At 41.7% G+C, this 18,253-nt stretch overlaps 4 protein-coding genes across 4 annotated transcripts; 1 reads left to right on the forward strand and 3 right to left on the reverse strand.

Annotated features, from left to right (window-relative positions):
* Positions 1 to 411: 411 nt before the first annotated feature.
* On the reverse strand, positions 412 to 2,208 carry LOC122758392 (growth arrest and DNA damage-inducible protein GADD45 gamma-like). Its single transcript, XM_044012550.1, has 3 exons — positions 2,049 to 2,208; positions 1,720 to 1,930; positions 412 to 1,343 (listed from the first exon to the last, which is right to left on the reverse strand). Exons 1-3 carry the CDS (start codon positions 2,147 to 2,149, stop codon positions 1,230 to 1,232), a joined length of 426 nt encoding a protein of 141 aa, XP_043868485.1. The 5' UTR covers positions 2,150 to 2,208; the 3' UTR covers positions 412 to 1,229.
* Positions 2,209 to 6,473: 4,265 nt separating this feature from the next.
* gadd45gb.1 (growth arrest and DNA-damage-inducible, gamma b, tandem duplicate 1) lies at positions 6,474 to 8,108 on the forward strand. Its single transcript, XM_044012175.1, has 3 exons — positions 6,474 to 6,695; positions 6,797 to 7,007; positions 7,384 to 8,108. The coding sequence occupies exons 1-3, from the start codon at positions 6,553 to 6,555 to the stop codon at positions 7,495 to 7,497; spliced, it is 468 nt and encodes a 155-aa protein (XP_043868110.1). The 5' UTR covers positions 6,474 to 6,552; the 3' UTR covers positions 7,498 to 8,108.
* Positions 8,109 to 9,106: 998 nt separating this feature from the next.
* On the reverse strand, positions 9,107 to 13,658 carry LOC122758189 (serine/threonine-protein kinase NIM1-like). The gene is made up of 5 exons (XM_044012174.1): positions 13,592 to 13,658; positions 12,148 to 13,523; positions 11,181 to 11,459; positions 10,386 to 10,654; positions 9,107 to 10,297 (listed from the first exon to the last, which is right to left on the reverse strand). The coding sequence occupies exons 3-5, from the start codon at positions 11,452 to 11,454 to the stop codon at positions 9,536 to 9,538; spliced, it is 1,305 nt and encodes a 434-aa protein (XP_043868109.1). The 5' UTR covers positions 11,455 to 11,459; positions 12,148 to 13,523; positions 13,592 to 13,658; the 3' UTR covers positions 9,107 to 9,535.
* Position 13,659: 1 nt separating this feature from the next.
* LOC122758659 (coiled-coil domain-containing protein 152-like) lies at positions 13,660 to 17,766 on the reverse strand. Its single transcript, XM_044012929.1, has 8 exons — positions 17,707 to 17,766; positions 16,997 to 17,102; positions 16,472 to 16,540; positions 16,087 to 16,151; positions 15,540 to 15,675; positions 14,917 to 14,969; positions 14,366 to 14,464; positions 13,660 to 13,797 (listed from the first exon to the last, which is right to left on the reverse strand). The coding sequence occupies exons 1-8, from the start codon at positions 17,764 to 17,766 to the stop codon at positions 13,660 to 13,662; spliced, it is 726 nt and encodes a 241-aa protein (XP_043868864.1).
* Between the last annotated feature and the right edge of the window lie 487 nt (positions 17,767 to 18,253).

Consider the following 18,253-nt stretch of genomic DNA (forward strand, 5'->3'; position numbering starts at 1 on the left):
GAGGAGGAATGTGATGTGTAATATTAGAACCATGACAGAAAATCTCGATTCCCGTTTTCCTCAGGATCACACAGCAAGAAACTATCACGCGTTTAAAGCAAAACTGTTGTGATATTTGCGATACTGTGATAGTCATATATGAAATAACATGAAAATATTAACTCAGGATATTCAGGATACATTTTAACCTGAGGTGAAAGAATCACAGAAGTTAGAGAACAGAAGTCATGTCATGTGTTTTTATTTTAAACACATTTACAGTGACAAAAAAAAAACAGGAAATACAGTTTGTTTTGTATGTTTTAACTTCATTGTTAAATTTCCTTCATCTAAACTAAACAACTGTTGTCTTTTTACAATTTCTACTATAAATTAGTTTGTTTCCAACATTTTTCCATCTCCATTTCATAATTCTTCATAATACAAAAAGCCGTAATAAAATGTGTAATTTTGTAACATTTTCAGCTTCATTGAGTCACTTTCTGAAGTAAAACCTTCAAAGAAAATGCAATTTCTGCTGAAAAATGTCCATATTTTTTAATCATTGTTTTTTCCTAAAGTGAAACCTTTAGAAAAAAAGCCGTTTTTATTATTATTAATTTTTTTTTTCAGTATCAAAGTTTCTAAAGTGAAACCTTTAGAGATTTTTTCTTGTTTTTTTGTCATCGTTAAATTTCTAAAGTGAAACCTTTAGAGAATTAAGACAATTCTGGAAAGTGGGAAACTTTGGCGCTGAAGACAACTGTTGTCATGTTGCTCAGCAGAGAGGACGCCTTTAAAAAAAGTCTCTCTTCTAAAGACGCCTCTTCCTCCGCACCGCTTCTTCTCCTGCTGCGCGTGCGTCAACGGTTGGCGACGTCGGCTCTGCGGGAACCACAGGACGCACGAGTCGCTTCTCCTTCCTCTCCAAACCTCATCCGCACAAAGAATGAGGGTCGACGTGTCGCTCTCGTGGCATGCCCGACCTCGTTCACATAAAGAATGAGAGTCATCTTGGCATGGACGGGTACGAGAGACGACGGTTGGCCGGGGGGCCCGCCCCTTTTTCCCTTCAGAGGAGGGCGGGGCGTGGGCCGGGGGCCGGCGCCGCGTTGCCTGGACTTGAATCCTCCTCAGGAGAATCCAGGACGAGCAGAAACAGGGTCACCCTGATCGTCAGGATGAGTATTTCCAGATAAGAAGCTTCACAGCATCTGAGCACAAATGGAGACCGGAGTCCAGGTCCCAGATCAGCGGCCGGGGAGGCTGATCTCAGGAAGCCAGTCGTTCAGACCACGACTCTCCTCACAGAACACGTGCAGCTTCTCCAGGGCTGGATCCTCCCAAGAACCTTCAGCCGGGTTCTGTTCACACAAGAAAGAGAGAAAGACACCATGAGTCTCTTTGAGTCCAAAACAACAACAACAACAAGACCATGAAACTCAGTCCAACCATCAAAAATATGGTTTTAGATGAAATAATGTGATAAAAACACAGCAAAAACTTGCTCATGTGAACAAAGAAGTGCCAAATTTGTAAAAATGAATCAAACTTTAGTAGATTTTTGTGCCTATTTTTACGTGATCTTGCAAAAAAAATAAAACCTACAAAATAGTGTAATGTTGCAAAAACATCTAAATAACGTTGCAAAAGAAACCTGGAATGACTGTCAATGCGCCCCCTGGTGGCCCTTTCAAAATAAACCCCTTTATTATCGTATATAGCGACGTGTCTTCCTACCGTGATGAGGACACAGTGCGCGTCTTCCAGTTGCTCCGCCTTGTCGTCGCCGACGATCGCCGACAGTCGCTTGGCGTCGCCGACGCGGACGATGCTGATGTCGTTGTCGAAGCAGAAGGACTGGATCAGCGTGAAGTGGATCTGGAGCGCGATGTCGCACTCGAACTGCTCGTCCACGGCCAGGACGCAGAAGGACACGCTGTCCGGGTCACTGTGGGACACAGAGGACAGAGGACGGTTAAACACAATCACATTATGTCATTTATTCTTTTTTGTATACATATATATATAGGTTGTTATTCATGTGTTCATTTTGTTCATGTACTCACTCAGTCATGATCTTAGCGCTCTCGTAGACGCCCACCGTGAGTCGCCCGTCGCTCTGAGCGCAGAGCAGAGCGTCTTCCAGAGACTTCCCAGGACACTTCATGGTCACAGATTAAGTCCAGAGAAGTGAGTGAGTGAGTGAGTGAGTGAGTGAAAGAGTGAGTGAGTGTTTGTGTCTCTGCTCTGCTTTTATACCACAGAGTCGGCACACGCTCACTCACTCATTGGCTGTTTGAGACACAAAGACAACAATCAAACCCACCCACACTTCAGCCCCTCACCCTCTCACCCCCCCTCACCCTCTCACCCTGAGGGACGCGTGCCTTTAGAAAGTCTTAGAAAGGATCAGATGTAGAAAGTCTGACCTTTAAATGATTCTGAAAGTTTAAAGAAACGATGAAAGAGAAAAAAAAAAAACAGAATCTGAACCAAGAAGAAAAACTCTGATTCATTTCAGCAGATTATCCTGGAATTAAGATTAAGTTGTTATAATAATTTCCTATTCACACCTGTTTTAATCATTTTCTGCATTTATTCTGACATTTGATTAATCAGTTTTGTGTTTTCTGCTTTTTCTTAAACGTGATTTTTTAGTTTTTTTTGCTTCAGAAAACAAAGGAAATCCTCATTCTTGAGGTTTTAAATAAAGCGTCTTTAAATCTATAAGAATAAAATGTGTAAGTCACTTAAAATGTACATTAAAAACAATCTAAGACAGTTTGTGTTGAAAAAGTTGAGTGAAAAATCACATAATTTTGTCTTTTGTTGATTTTATTCATAATAATTTAGTTACATTTATTTGTTTTTCTGAACGAGAGAAACACCTTAACTTTAACCCTAAAGTCCCTTAAAGTAATTGTAAATTAAAGCTAAGTTACATTTACGTCAGAGCTGAGAGTGGACGCTAAAGTAGCCAAGGCTAACAGATGTTAGCTATTATTAGCAATAGCTGTCGCTAACAATGCAGGGGTGATCCGGTAAAGATCGTCGTCATAGCAACAAGTTTACAGTTAAAAGTGAAACATTATTATGTTTATGACTTCATTTAACACGTGTGATATTTGGGCTGGTACAGAGACTTCAAAATAAAAGCTGCATGAAATTGTTGGTATCGACATTCATGACTGTTGTGACAACACACACACAAGCCGTCCTGTCACTAACCTTAACCATAACCAGTTAATAACTAACACTAACCTTAACTAATAACCTTAATTCAAATCTTAGTCCAGTTCATCAGAAATGAGCTTCTGCCTCATCAGGACCTGGTTTTGGTCTCCATGAGGACTACTGGACCTGACAAGGTCAGTGTTTACACACACACATACACACACACTGGTCCAGTGTGGCACGCGCCGCTGATTTACATGCGTAAAGCCGGACTTCACTTGAGGCGCGTGGCATCTGGAGATGCCTCCGTGCTTTATCTTCCTGTGCGCATCAGTCTCCATAGTAACAGGCAGATACCATCTGTCCTCGAGGAGGGGGAGGAGTTATAGTTTAGTTATAGGGCAGCACCTGCTGAAGTTTTAAACAAGAAAAACAACAAAAACAAACACGATTTTAAATGTTGTTGTTTGTACATTTGACAAAAAACGTTACAGTGCAACGTTTTTATTTCATTTACATAGAAAAACCTGCAGATTGTTTTCGCTGAGTCACGTTAAAGAGGTGAACATGTAACCGTATGTAAATGAGTTTGGCTCGTGCAGCAGCTTTAGTTCATCCTCAAACACAAAGACTAAAAAAAGTCTGACCAACACCAACACCTGTCGCGCGCTGCCGGGGGAGGGGGAGGAGCCTGGGCTCCGCGTGGCAGATGTGCCGCAGCAACAATGGGTCGGTATCGATTTGCACGCGCCTGCCCCGTGGACATGAAAGCTGATCCTTCTTAAAATAGACCAACACACACACACACACACACACACACACAGCTGCTCCATCAGCAGATGAAGTTTGTGTTGAAAGTGAAAGTGAAGTAAAAATAAACAACGATAATAATCACGTAAACGCCTCATTAATGATATAAAAATATAAGTAAAAGGAGAAAAATACCTTTGTGGTGATATTTTTGAAGAAAACACTTTTCTTTCCCTTTTCTTCTTCTAAAGAAGTAACATTAATTAACTTAAAATAACGTTTTCATCAGTTTTACATCTTATTAAGTACTGTTTTAACTTATTATTGTACTTAGTTATTTACTTATAGATTTATTTCAGTTCTGTTTGGAGGAAAAATACTTGATACACATGTAATAATAAAAGTGTTTTTGCTTGTGTTTAAATGACTTTTGCTTCTTTTGTTGTTTGTAAAGATTTAACTTTGCTACAAACAAATGATTTTGTTGCTGCAACAAAGAAAGTGAAGATAAGAGGAAAAAAAACATTCTGCTGTGTTTACAGCTCACACTGTGACTCTGATTGGATTCCGATCTGACTGTGATCGGATCGTGTTTGTAAAACACTTTTCATCATCACTTTTTTCTGCTCTTCAGGATCCAAATGGACTCAGATTCGGCGGATGTGGAGACGGCGCGCCCTGAGGTCAGAGTTCATCTGGGCTTTTTGTGTGTCCCCCTCCCTCCTCTCTTTCTCCCTCCCCCCTCCCTCCCTCCCTCATCATAGCGACAATTCTCCATCTGCCGCTCTGGCTTCCACTGAACAATAGCGCTGAATCAATCACCGCCAACCTGTGTCTGCGATGCGCTGTGGAACCTCCTCCACTCTTTACGAAGCAGCAGCAGCAGCAGCAGTGTAGGCAGACCTGCTGCTGCTGCTGCTGCTGCTCTGAATGATTATGCAGCAGCGTATTAATCAAATGAGCACGAGAAACTGCTCTGGACGCAGAAAAGACGCGTGCGTAAAATGGTTTGCTTTGTGCGTAAAAGTGGAACAGAAAATCACCAGAAAGTTGTGCCACAAAAAAATGACGCAAAACTAAATTGTGGAAAAGCACGCAAACATTTGCGAAAACTGCTCAATGCGTGTGCGCAAGGAGTGCGTAAGAAAGGTGGTTTTTCCATGCGTAATAGTGACCAGAAAGTTGGAACGTGCCACAAACTAACACATTAAATAAAATGTAATCCAAACTAAACACATCGAAAAAAACTTGCAAATTCGGAACGTGCGTGCGTAAAAGTGACCACGGATCAACAGGAACATGTTCCACGTGGCTTTTGTGCCACAAATAAACACTTCTAAACATGCGTAACAGTCTGCGCATGCGTGAAAGTGATGGAAAATGCAATAAACTATGACAGTATATCACATTTAATCCAAACTAGAAAGTTGCAAGAAAACGCGTAAAGAATAATAATAAAAAAATACGCACAAAAACACAATAAAAACATAAACTGAAGCGCAATAAAGTTCAGAAATGTCCCCGCGTGTCCTCACAAGTCCCCAGAGTAAATAAACAAAGACAGGGGCAGGTTTTTGTGTGGACAGCTGATGTCCACGTGCTCCAGCAGCAGATTGCTCAGCACAGCGTTCTGGCACGCGCTGCTCATTTGCATGTGTATGAGGAGCAGTGATAATAGGAGAGGCTTCTGCGGACAATGGAGGTCGTTTTTACAGCTAAGGCGCAGTCTGCAGATGTCATCTTCATCACCATCATCATCACCCACCTGCCCTCTCTCCTCCTCCTCCTCCTCTTCCTCCTGCTGCTGCTCTGAGGGGGAGGAGCAACACTTTCTCTGTTGTTGTTGTTGAAAAATCAAAAATTAAAGATATTTTAGAAGTTCCCTCTAAAATATATGAAACACAAGTGCAGATTAAATCAGATTATGATCGAAAATGAAATCAAAAAAGTCACACTTTTAACACCCAAAATCTGCAACAAATTATTTTTCCGAACGTTTGCAGTAACTCCCACAGATTACATATTTACGTTAAATCCAGGCTATAAAACTTTAAGAATTTTCTTTATACTCATTTTTTTTAAACAGTTTAATTATTAAAGTGCAACTTTAATAACATGCTTTAATTCTTTATTAAAGACACGTCCTAAAGTGTAGTCTACTGTTGCATTTGTACTTTTATATCTTCTTTTGTCATTATTAAGTTTTATTATAATGTTAGTTTCTTCTTGTTGTCCTCACGTGACCTCTGAAAACCTTTGCACGATCAACAAAAAGTAAAATTTAATCTACATTTGCGCAAAAAACATGCACATATGCACAAACTCTTCACTCTTTAAAAACAAGAGTGAGTGTGTGTGTGTGTGTGTGTGTGAAAAGGGTGGGTGCGTGCCACTTTGACCCCCCATCAATCTGCCACGAGCCACAGAGTGCGCGCGAGACAATAGCATTATCATACCAATGCAGCAGCAGCAGCCAATCAGAGCGCAGGTCTTTCTCTGCGCCGCACGAGCTGCGGACTATAAAGAGCGCGAGACAACAGACCTGAGATCACTCACTCTTTCACTCACTCACGCTCTCACCGAGGATTAAACTCTCCCTTCAAACTCTTCCTTCGCGGAATAATCTTCATCTTCTTCACCTTCATCATGACTCTGGAGGAAGTCCTGGTCCAGAAACCCGCAGAGCGAGACCTTTGCATGGGGCAGACTCTGGAGGACGCGCTCGTGTCCGCGAGAGACAACGAGTCTCTGACCGTCGGTGTCTATGAGTGCGCGAAAGTCATGAATCTGTAAGTTTGATATGAACACATGAACATCTTCACGTTAACTGTGTGTGTGTGTGTGTGTGGATGAAAAGTCTGACCTGTCCTCTGTCCTCTGTGTCCCACAGTGACCCGGACAGCGTGTCCTTCTGCGTCCTGGCCGTGGACGAGCAGTTCGAGTGCGACATCGCGCTCCAGATCCACTTCACGCTGATCCAGTCCTTCTGCTTCGACAACGACATCAGCATCGTCCGCGTCGGCGACGCCAAGCGACTGTCGGCGATCGTCGGCGACGACAAGGCGGAGCAACTGGAAGACGCGCACTGTGTCCTCATCACGGTAGGAAGACGCGTCGCTATATACGATAATATAGGGGTTTATTTTGAAAGGGCCACCAGGGGGCGCATTGACAGTCATTCCAGTTTTTTTTTGCAACGTTATTTAGATGTTTTTGCAACATTACACTATTTTGTAGGTTTTATTTTTTTTGCAAGATCACGTAAAAATAGGCACAAAAATCTACTAAAGTTTGATTCATTTTTACAAATTTGATACTTCTTTGTTCACATGAGCAAGTTTTTGCTGTGTTTTTATCACATTATTTCATCTAAAACCATATTTTTGATGGTTGGACTGAGTTTCATGGTCCTGTTGTTGTTGTTGTTTTGGACTCAAAGAGACTCATGGTGTCTTTCTCTCCTTCTTGTGTGAACAGAACCCGGCTGAAGGTTCTTGGGAGGATCCAGCCCTGGAGAAGCTGCACGTGTTCTGTGAGGAGAGTCGTGGTCTGAACGACTGGCTTCCTGAGATCAGCCTCCCCGGCCGCTGATCTGGGACCTGGACTCCGGTCTCCATTTGTGCTCAGATGCTGTGAAGCTTCTTATCTGGAAATACTCATCCTGACGATCAGGGTGACCCTGTTTCTGCTCGTCCTGGATTCTCCTGAGGAGGATTCAAGTCCAGGCAACGCGGCGCCGGCCCCCGGCCCACGCCCCGCCCTCCTCTGAAGGGAAAAAGGGGCGGGCCCCCCGGCCGACCGCCAACCGTCGTCTCTCGTACCCGTCCATGCCAAGATGACTCTCATTCTTTATGTGAACGAGGTCGGGCATGCCACGAGAGCGACACGTCGACCCTCATTCTTTGTGCGGATGAGGTTTGGAGAGGAAGGAGAAGCGACTCGTGCGTCCTGTGGTTCCCGCAGAGCCGACGTCGCCAACCGTTGACGCACGCGCAGCAGGAGAAGAAGCGGTGCGGAGGAAGAGGCGTCTTTAGAAGAGAGACTTTTTTTAAAGGCGTCCTCTCTGCTGAGCAACATGACAACAGTTGTCTTCAGCGCCAAAGTTTCCCACTTTCCAGAATTGTCTTAATTCTCTAAAGGTTTCACTTTAGAAATTTAACGATGACAAAAAAACAAGAAAAAATCTCTAAAGGTTTCACTTTAGAAACTTTGATACTGAAAAAAAAAATTAATAATAATAAAAACGGCTTTTTTCTAAAGGTTTCACTTTAGGAAAAAACAATGATTAAAAAATATGGACATTTTTCAGCAGAAATTGCATTTTCTTTGAAGGTTTTACTTCAGAAAGTGACTCAATGAAGCTGAAAATGTTACAAAATTACACATTTTATTACGGCTTTTTGTATTATGAAGAAAAAAAGAAAACTTTTCTTTGAAGTTTTTATTTAAGAAAAGGGCTAAAATACTAATTTCACATGAATTTATTTGTATGATGAAAAGATGGAAAAATGTTGGAAAGAAACTTATTTAAAATGTCTTTGTTGAAAATATTCAATAAAAAGATAAGAAATGACTTTTGTTTGAGACGTTTTCACTTTTTCCTCCTAAACCTCGTGAACTCTGTGTGAATGAAGTCAAAGTAAAAAAAAGTTCAGACCTTTAGTGAAATGTGTCTCCGCCTGTCAGCTGCTCGCTCGCTCTGTGGTGGAATAATTGACCCCTCCCCCTCGGCGTGGGCCCCCCCTGCTGGACTCATCTGCATGTGTATGGAGCTCAGGACAATAGTGAAGCTGCTGCTCCGTCAAAGTCCAAACACACAACAGCGTCCATTGTCTGGACGGCAGATGTCTCTGCGGCAGCGCCACCATCTGCTGCTGCACCCTGCAGGTGGAGGAGGAGGAGGAGGTGAAAGGGGGTGGTCTCTGTGGTCGGCTCTGGCCGGTTTGGACCGGTTGAGGAGGCCACAGAGGATCATCTGCTGCCAGCTGCTGTTGACTCACAGACACCAGGAGAAAGTTTGACAAACAAAGAGACAGAAGATGATGATGATGATGAAGAGGAGCAGGAAGCACCTGCTCCACAAAACAACATTAAACACACATTTTTAATCATTTTTCATGAAAATTATGAAGGAAAATAAGGATTAACGCTTGTATTTATGCAGTTTTCTGGGCTTTTATACATTAACATAAAACGTTTAGCAGGTTACAAAATACAACTTTTAATCACTTTTTATGAAAAATAAGAATTAACATCTGCATTTTTCTGGATATTCATACATAAAAGAACTTCTTCAGGAGCTTTTGCTCCGTGACAAACTCACCAGGTTCTTGAGTTGAAGAACTTAAGCGCATGATAAAATAACACAAAGTTCATTTTTTATGACTTATTACGTCGTTGGCTTTTATTCAGTCACATTTGTACACAAGTGTAAAATATAAAAAAAAAGCAATCTAAAAGCACTGCTCTGATCGGTCGTTGGCTCCGCCTCCTCCGACTTAAACTCCATCTCAAATGAGATTAACGGTCCGACGTTAGTCAGACTAAGATCATCCAGAATTGAAGAATCATCTTGGATGAGTTAAAATCCAGTCGTCTGTGTTCTGCATCTTCTTAGACCGCTGGTTGTTCATGACAGCACACAGAGCTTGGAGGTGTGTCTGAGGCCTCTGTAGGCCCGGAGCCCCTCCCTCTTCGGGTCCCTGACCATCCCTCGGACCACAGGCGGACAGTCGTAGCCCCGGCTCTTCTGCGCCCGGTGCACCATGATCCTGTAGACGCCGGTGACGGGGCAGCGGATGTCTTTCAGCTGGTTGTGGCGCAGATGTTCCGCGGTAAAGCCGAGCTCCTCCAGCGAGCTCCTGATCTCCTCCTCCTCCTCCTCCTCCAGGTCCCAGCTCTCTGAGCCCAGCAGACTCTGAAAAGGACTCACAGGTTCGTGCGGCACCAGTGACCAGGGAAACTCCACCGGTAAGAGCCAATCACAGCCCAGCATCTGGTCGATGGCGTAGCGGTCGGTGGGATCCGGCTTCAGGATTCCCTTCACGAGCCTCTGGCAGGGCCCGGGAACCCAGGGAGGCACGGTGTAGGCGGCGTTGATGATGCAGCGCCGCAGCTTGCCCAGGGTTTCGGCGCGGAATGGCATGGTGCCGGTGGTCATGAAGAAGAGCAACACGCCCATGGCCCACACGTCCACCGGCGGCCCCAGGTAACTCTCGTCCTTGAAGAGTTCTGGCGCGGCGTACGGCGGAGACCCGCAGAAGGTGTCCAGGCCGTTGTTGAGGTTTGAAACCTGCGTACTGAAGCCGAAATCAGCCACCTTCACACAGCCGCGGCTGGTGAAGAGGACGTTCTCCGCCTTCAGGTCGCGGTGGATGATGTTGTTGTTGTGCTGCAGAGCAAAGAATCAAAGGTATCGTTGTCGATAAATGATAAATATCTACATTTGCTTCCTCACTGGTCTGCACTCCAGCACTCACCATGTATTTGATGGCGGAGAGGATCTGCGCGAACGTGACCTTGCTGGTGTTGTCAGAAAACTTGCCCTTGGTGCAGATCCTGTCGTGGAGGTCGCCTCCTCCCGCGTACTCCAGCACCAGGTGGAGGCGGCTGGGCGTCTCCACCACCTCGAACAGTCGCACCAGGTTGGGATGCTGCAGGGACTCCATGCTGCTGATCTCTCTGGAGAGCAGACGCTGGGCCTGAGCGTCCAGCCGGGTCTTGTCCAGGACCTTCACGGCCACTTTGTCTACGAGGAAGAAGAGACGGAAATGCTTGAGCCACTGTCTGAACACAGGAGGAGGAAAAACTGATTTTTACAAACTTTCTACGTCAGTTTAAGTCTACGATGTCTTTAAGAACATGTTCACATCGTTATCTCACTGTGAGACAGACTTTTCCAACAGGAAAGTGAAGTTTGTAAAACACTCACTCTCCCACACCAAACCTCATAGAGAAAATCAGTGATTTTAACTTCACAGCACACAGGAGCTGCTGGTCCACTGCTGCCTCGTGTGGTCACTTTGTGTCAGTGAGGTCAATCTGAACGAAGGACATTTAATGCCGAACTGTAAAAATAAGACATTAGAACTAAGTGATGGAGGCAGCAGTGGATCAACAACTCCTGTGTGTGTGATGTTAAAATCACTGATTTTCTCTGTGGGGTTTGGTGTGGGAGAGTGAGTGTTTTACAAACTTCACTTTCCTGTTGTGAGATAAAGACGTGAACATGTTCTTTAGATATCGCAGACTTATGGTGACGTAGATTCAAATACCTTTGGTGAGAGCGTGGAAGCCCAGTTTGACCCTGGAGAAAGCCCCGCAGCCGATCTCCCCGCGCACCTTGTAGAAGCCGACCCTGCGGCCGATGATCAGGTCCTTGATGGTCTTCTCGTCCTTGCACATGTCGCTGGTGAGCTTCTGCAGCGGGCTGAGCGGAGGCGGGGCCTCGGCCTCCTCGTCCTCAGAGCCGGCGGCGGAGCTGTCCGTCAGGCTGTAGAGGCTGTGGCGCAGCTTTGTGTTGGTCAACTGGAAGTGGCTTCCAGGCATCGCTGCTGCAGGACAACACAACGGCACAATTCACTGAATTTCTACTTCACCCTCGCATTCTGCTCATATTTCATGCTTTCACACATTAAACAAGAATTCTCTCTCAATAATAAATGCAAAGACTGAATTTGACGCATTTATAAATGTATAAACAGACGATCTGACATTAATAAAGAGCTAATTAAGCAGTGATTTACGTTTCAGAGCGGGGATTTTACAAGGCTGAACTTTAGATAAAAAACAGTGATAAGTTACAATATGTCTGTTTTTAAAGACATGAAAACATAATTAGTTCAATATATTTAGGGTGAAGAAAGATGAACAGTTGACATATAAGTCTCTCTACGTAGAAGAGCCTAAATAACGTACACAACCTTTATAAAAAGCATACAACTTAAATTTATTAAGACTCTTGTGTATTCTTTAGGTCATTTTCAGCCTAAAACAATGATATTCAGGCTGTTTTTACTGGTGTCAAATGTCAAAATGGGTGAAATTTGAGCCAAAACATTCTCAATAATGTACATAAATGTAACGTAAAAAAATCTGTCTATTTTTTGGTCACTTTCGGCCTAAAAGAACAACATTTATGGTCTTTTTACTGCTGTCAGATGTGAAATCAGCTCAGATTTGACCCTAACGGTAACATCAGGGATCAGAAAATAAAGAATGTAAAAGAGAAAGTTTCCTTACCAAGTTTCCAGATTGTTGCTCTTCATCAAATCAAATCCACAGATTTAACTTCATGAGGACACAGAGACAAGAGTTCTCTTCTCACATGCTGGAGTCAGAGTCTCAGCGTCTCTGTCCTCTGTGTCCTGCACAGTGACGGACGAGGACTCAGGTGGATGGAGCGAGGAGGAGGGGACGGACACACACACACGTGTGAGACATGAGACCAGTGGACAGACAGTGTGAGCTTCCTTCACCGCTTCACCTCTGCCCCGTCTTTCAGACTCTTCTCCTCAATAAGGAACCAGGGATTAAAGCGGTGTCATGAGCTGTAATCCCACCTCAATTCAGCTCTGTGTCAATCCCTTCAATCGTCCAACGTCAGGTCAGTGTGGACGAGAAGACGAGAGGACACGAGGACAAAAACTAAAACATGCAACAGTGAATGTGTATGTGTGTGTGCCGTATGAGAGGATGATTCATGGTGTCACACGAGACGTTTTGTTTCATGTGATCTTTTGACTCTTGTTATATAACAGTGTTAGCTGTTGATGTTCCCAGAGAGATGAGATTAACTCTCTGTGGCAGCGCACAGCAGATTAAGAGATTACAAAGCATGAGGTCAGCGCTTCTTCAGGGGGGCGGAGCTTCTTCATTCAGGTGTGTCGTCCAAAAGAAGAGTGTGAACCTGAAAGCCATGTCTTACATTGTTCTGTGTGTTTTTTGGTCACTTTCAGCCTAAAATAATGACATTGATGCTATTTTTACTGCTGTCAGACGTAAACACGGGTTAAATTTGACTCAAAACAGCCTCAATCATGAAATCACAACTAAAACTCGATGAATATTCATGTGTCATGTGACGCGTGTTGCATTCAATGACATCGTAAACCTTCTAACAGCGTTTTAAAGTTCTCACATACAGCATTTTTTGCCTTTGAATATTACTACTTGAATCGTTAAGTTTAAAGGCAATCCTTTGTCCGAGTTGTTTCCTTAACTAACGATTAACGAGTTATCATTCACTCAGACAATTAAAACCACATTTTAAAAGAACATTGGCTTAATATCGATATCGTCAAATATGAGTTGATGATAATATGCTAAATTAAGCAATTAACCGCGGAAACTGATCACGTGAACTGAAGTTATTGAGCTTAAAAAATCAATCAATAAACCAGGATCACGGAATACTTTTACTTTACAATCCATGAAGTAAATAAAGACAAACAAATGAATAAAAGCAGGAAGTAAACGTGGGAAAACACTTTCACGAGGCCTTTGATGTGAAGGGTTTGATTCCAGGAACAGGACTCACCCTCTCACCCCCTCACCCTCTCACTCCTCCTCCTCTCTGCAGACATCTGATTGGATTAAAGCGTACACACTCTGGTCACCTGCGAGCAAACAACTAAGTTAAATAAAGTATTTCAATGCTTTGAAACTCTTGTGTTACATCGTTCACCTTCGTTCGGCAGCAGCAGCAGCAGCAGCAGCAGCAGCTTGTCAGCGTGGCTGACCTCTAAACTCAAACTAGACCTTTCTCCTCTTCAGACGGTTGTCACTGATGCTGATGCTGCTGCTGATTCGCTGCTTCTCTTCCAGCTCTTTGATTCTCTGACGCAGAGACGTGATCTCTCTGTTCTTCTCCTCCTGCATGAACTGAAGCTTCTGAGGACACAAACACACAATAAACACAAGGACAACCAGAGACTCATGACCTGGAGACACAGATTAGCAGATTAGGATTATGATCTTCAACATCATCAATAAATCAATGAGTTGTTTGTATATACTTCAGTTTTAATGATTTTGTTTCGTTTTATGGAGCAAAAAAATATTATTAAAGAAAATGTTCACATTTATGAAGCTGAAAAACACAGAAACCTTTTTACTCTGTTATAAAATTAGTTGACGATTAATTGAAAATATAAATAATCGCACAAACAATACATTTTAAGAATATACTTGCCATTTTTTTTTTAAATTAAGGCAGTTTTGTCATCAAGAACATTGCGTATAGATTCAGTTAAAGCTGCAGCGTGTAACCTTTAAACATGCTACAGTACAATCACACATTAACTCCCTTAAGAAGCTGGAAAATCACAGACACTTAAAAGACAGAGTACAGTGTTACAGACTGGTTACATCTTTAGTTTATTAATGAAGGAATTAAGTTCTCCAAGTAAGGACATTACCATCTGTGTGTGTGTGTGTGTGTGTGTGTGTCTGTCCTCACCCTCCTGAAGACGCTCTGTGGAAGCATCACACTGGAGCCCTGATGCTGCTGCTGGTTGATCTGAGCTGAACTCTGAACTCTGGCTAACTTTGCACCAAACTGTCAAAAACAAAGAAAGAAACAATAAAGTTCGTAAGTGTACGTTAAAAAAAGGACTCGGCCGTCGAGACTCTTGACCTCTTTAACCCTGCAGATTACTTTGTGAATCGCGAAGATAAACTAACTTATAATTAAATACGTAATCCACTCAAATACTTGATTGAGATTTCATCTCATTTTGTTGTTGTAATTAAGCCTCCGACCACTAGTTGGCAGCAGGTTTTCAGTCATTTGCATATTTAAGGCTTAGAACATAGTTATTTTTAATAAATACTCAGATTCTTGTCAATACACAAGGTTAATGGTTTTAAACTTTACAAACTTCAAATTACTGAGGGTTTTTACACATTAAAGTTGTTCTCCATTCATTCATTCACCTCCATCTGCAGCTTCAGCAGTTCACTCTGCTTCTCTCTCTCCTGGATCTTCAGCCTCGTCTTCATCTCCTCCACCTCCACGTTCTTCTCCTGCAGCAGCTTCTTCAGCTCAGTGTCTTTGGCCTCCACTGTCACCACGGCAACAGACAAACAAACAACAACAGCAACAACAATCACATTTTAAACCAGACTTTAGTAAACCTTCATCATCCTAAAGTGCTTTACTTATTTTAATCTCTTGTGCACTTTATTCCTTGTTGTCACGTGTGTTTGTCTCTTGTTTTAATCAGTTCATTGAAAACACTTTGTAATCTGTTTTTTTTAATTATTATTATTATTATTATCATTATTATTATTGTTATTTGAGCCAATTAAACTGAAATATCAACATTAAACCACATCAGGACTTTGTGGATTGAAATTAATTAATTAATTCACTTGTTTTGTGTCTTTTGTCTGCCTGTGTTTCCTTGTTTCGTCTTTTATTTGCATATAAATGAATATGAATGTGGTTTTAGATCAAATGTTTGAAATGTTTTCAGGCAAAAACTGAAAAGGTGTTCGACAATCATAGGAATAGAAAACTACAACTACACTACAGGACAACAACTGTCCTAAATAGGTGTCTGACTTTTGATTTAAAAACCTTTATATGTCTCTGGTGAATGAATGAGTGAGTGAGTGAGTGAGTGTCTTACACTGACTGAAACAGTCCCTGTGAGCGAGCTCCACCTCCCTCCTGCTCTGCTGTCTCACAGCCTCTAGCGCCCTCTGGTGTCTGTCTGTCTCTGTGGCCTTTTCAGTGAGCAGCCGTTGAACCTCAGCCTCTCTGTCCTAACGACACACACACACACACACAGTCAAAGTTATTGATTTACTTAGATACACATAATCCAGACAAAGGACATGTGAAATTAGACCTGCGACTCTTATTATTAGTTTGAAAACAAGTTTTTTGATTTTTCAGCTTCTAAAATATTTCTGGTTTCTTTGCTTCACATAAGAAAATAAATGATTAAAAGTGATTAATTTCACATTTGAAAACATCATCATTTTGAAGTTTGGGAAACACTGATTGATGTTTTCAAACTTTTTATAGACTCATCTAAAAATCAATGCATTGGGAAAAATAATAATCAGATGAATTGATTGAGATGAATTGTCATTTGAAGCTCAAATAATAAGTTAATAAAATAAAGTGTAGTGTTGTGATCAGAGTAGAGTCTGGACCACTTCAGTCCTCACCTCCACTCTTCTGTCACTGCGTCTCTTCAGGTCGACCATGTCCTCCTTCACTCTCTCGTTCTCCACTGAAACATACAATAATATAATATGTACAATAATACAAATACTATGTGAATTATGTCTGGAATTGAGCTGCTAAATATCTTCTTTATCAACTCCTTGTTTGGTTGTTCTCAAATGTCTTGTTTTATTATTCAGTTTGAATGATTTCTTTGTTTTTATGGCACAAAGAAACCAGTAAATATGAATCAATTTAGCTGTTTATATCGCTTATATATATATATAGCTTTACTGTACGTTAGGTAGGAATAAAGTGGATATGATATGTCATTTTAAACAAAAAATACAAAAAAAACATGTGCGTATGAGTGTTGATTGGCGTCACCTCTGAGGTTGCACTGCTCCTGCAGACTCTGCTGAAGCCGGTTGACGGTGGACAGAAGGACGTCTCGCTCTGTAACACGACCACCGACAGAAAGAACTAGTCAAGAATCCAACTATTCACGTGTTAAAACTACGACGATTGTCACAAAAAGCTTATAAAATGACTTGATTTCAATCCTCATCATTCGGAGAATCACACGCACTTCCTGTTTTCTCGGCACAAACCTTCACAGAATCTACAAATAATGCAGATCGATCCACCTGACTGATTGAGCACTGTCACCTCCACTTGACTGTTTTATTGTTATGATCAGTCTTTGAATGTTGCACAAAACATTCAAACATAGTGTAGTGTCTCTAAAGGAGTGACTCATTTGGCAGAAACTGACCAGCAGATGGAGACAAACGCCTACAGACACATCACACTCCACCTGTCTGTCTCTTAAATCTTGGCAAACACATTAAAAATATAAATGTGAGTGCAAACGTGTAGATTTTAAAAATTAAAATAAATACACAGAAGTACCTTCAGTGAGACTCTTCTCTTTGCTCAGGTAGAATTTGACGAGTCTGTTTGCGTCGTCCAGCTTCACCTCCAGCATGTTGCTCTTACCATGGACCTCTATGATTTTCTGTGGAATCAGAAATAAATCATTCATCTTTATTCACTACATAACAGTTTTCCCATGTACCAAAAGCATTGAGGCCTACTTCCAGGGGAAAATATATATATACAAAAAGATATTGAAATATTACCTGTGCAATTATGACAACTATTTCTGATTTAATTACATGACATGGTTATTTGTAAATACAGCATAGAAACACCCAGTTGTGACCAAAATAGTTATCACAATCGTTTTTGATGAATACAGCAATTGTGTTTTTCATTATTGTTCATTTAAAATGAAGATTATTTCAGTATAATCTGATTAATTCAGTGTTATGCTACATACCTGGTACTGTACACACCTCTAGCTGTACAATTATATATTTTAACGAATTAGCTTATTAAGCCAGTGTTTTTGACATTGTACAGAGATAAACCCGTTTTCCATCTGCCAAACTACATTTTCAGTTATTATAACGTTCATGTATTATTAACTCGCAAAAATAAGTGCATAAAATGAGGACAAATAAGGTGATTTAACTCTGATAAGCCCAGCTTTGACCGAGCTAGCTATATAGCACGTCGGTGGCTAATCCACGGTAGCTAACGCTAACTAGCTCTCTTACCTGCTCTAATTGAGCAAACTCCTCCATAAACGTGTCCAAAGTGACGCCGCGTGACGTCATCGTCGCACCTGTGACGTGTTATGCTGTAAAGTTAAAATAAATATGAATATAAAGTTACAGGTCAATTAATAAGAAACAAAAAAAACGTATGTGCTAGCTGCTAGCTCGTGGTGCGTGCAGAGACAATATGGCATGGATGTGGAAAATATCATGGTTCATTCAGGTAAAAACAGAACACATTAGAAAACATCGCAAACAACGTCGATTTCATTTTATTTAAGTCAGAATCAGTATTATTATTTGCTTTTTATTCAATTACCTGCTCATACTGTACAACATGGATGATTTACCTCTTGTAAAAGCTTAATAAAAATTAAATTCAAAAATAAACTACATTTGCAGTCGAAACCCGGAATTTTAACTTGGAATTTAGTTCAGAAATGCTGCTCCTTTTACATCTAAAAGCACTTCTGTTGTATTGGTTGCACAGTAAATCAGTCATACACATAGTGTTGTTTAATTTTTAACTGTAAACATGTTGCTGTGC

The sequence above is a fragment of the Solea senegalensis genome, linkage group LG21 (genome assembly GCF_019176455.1).
Source record: "Solea senegalensis isolate Sse05_10M linkage group LG21, IFAPA_SoseM_1, whole genome shotgun sequence".
Taxonomy (NCBI): Eukaryota; Metazoa; Chordata; class Actinopteri; order Pleuronectiformes; family Soleidae; genus Solea; species Solea senegalensis.

Coding starts and splice junctions, on each gene's coding strand:
- LOC122758392 (XM_044012550.1), bottom strand. CDS start 2,149: ATGAAGTGTCCTGGGAAGTCTCTGGAAGACGCTCTGCTCTGCGCTCAG. Junction 1,931..2,048: donor AGCGCTAAGATCATGACTGA/GTGAGTACATGA, acceptor TGTGTCCCACAG/TGACCCGGACAGCGTGTCCT. Junction 1,344..1,719: donor CGCACTGTGTCCTCATCACG/GTAGGAAGACAC, acceptor TTGTGTGAACAG/AACCCGGCTGAAGGTTCTTG.
- gadd45gb.1 (XM_044012175.1), top strand. CDS start 6,553: ATGACTCTGGAGGAAGTCCTGGTCCAGAAACCCGCAGAGCGAGACCTT. Junction 6,696..6,796: donor TGCGCGAAAGTCATGAATCT/GTAAGTTTGATA, acceptor TGTGTCCCACAG/TGACCCGGACAGCGTGTCCT. Junction 7,008..7,383: donor CGCACTGTGTCCTCATCACG/GTAGGAAGACGC, acceptor TTGTGTGAACAG/AACCCGGCTGAAGGTTCTTG.
- LOC122758189 (XM_044012174.1), bottom strand. CDS start 11,454: ATGCCTGGAAGCCACTTCCAGTTGACCAACACAAAGCTGCGCCACAGC. Junction 10,655..11,180: donor CTTCCACGCTCTCACCAAAG/GTATTTGAATCT, acceptor TCTTCCTCGTAG/ACAAAGTGGCCGTGAAGGTC. Junction 10,298..10,385: donor TCTCCGCCATCAAATACATG/GTGAGTGCTGGA, acceptor TTTGCTCTGCAG/CACAACAACAACATCATCCA.
- LOC122758659 (XM_044012929.1), bottom strand. CDS start 17,766: ATGACGTCACGCGGCGTCACTTTGGACACGTTTATGGAGGAGTTTGCT. Junction 16,541..16,996: donor AGAGAAGAGTCTCACTGAAG/GTACTTCTGTGT, acceptor GTCGTGTTACAG/AGCGAGACGTCCTTCTGTCC. Junction 13,798..14,365: donor CACAGAGCGTCTTCAGGAGG/GTGAGGACAGAC, acceptor TTGTGTCCTCAG/AAGCTTCAGTTCATGCAGGA.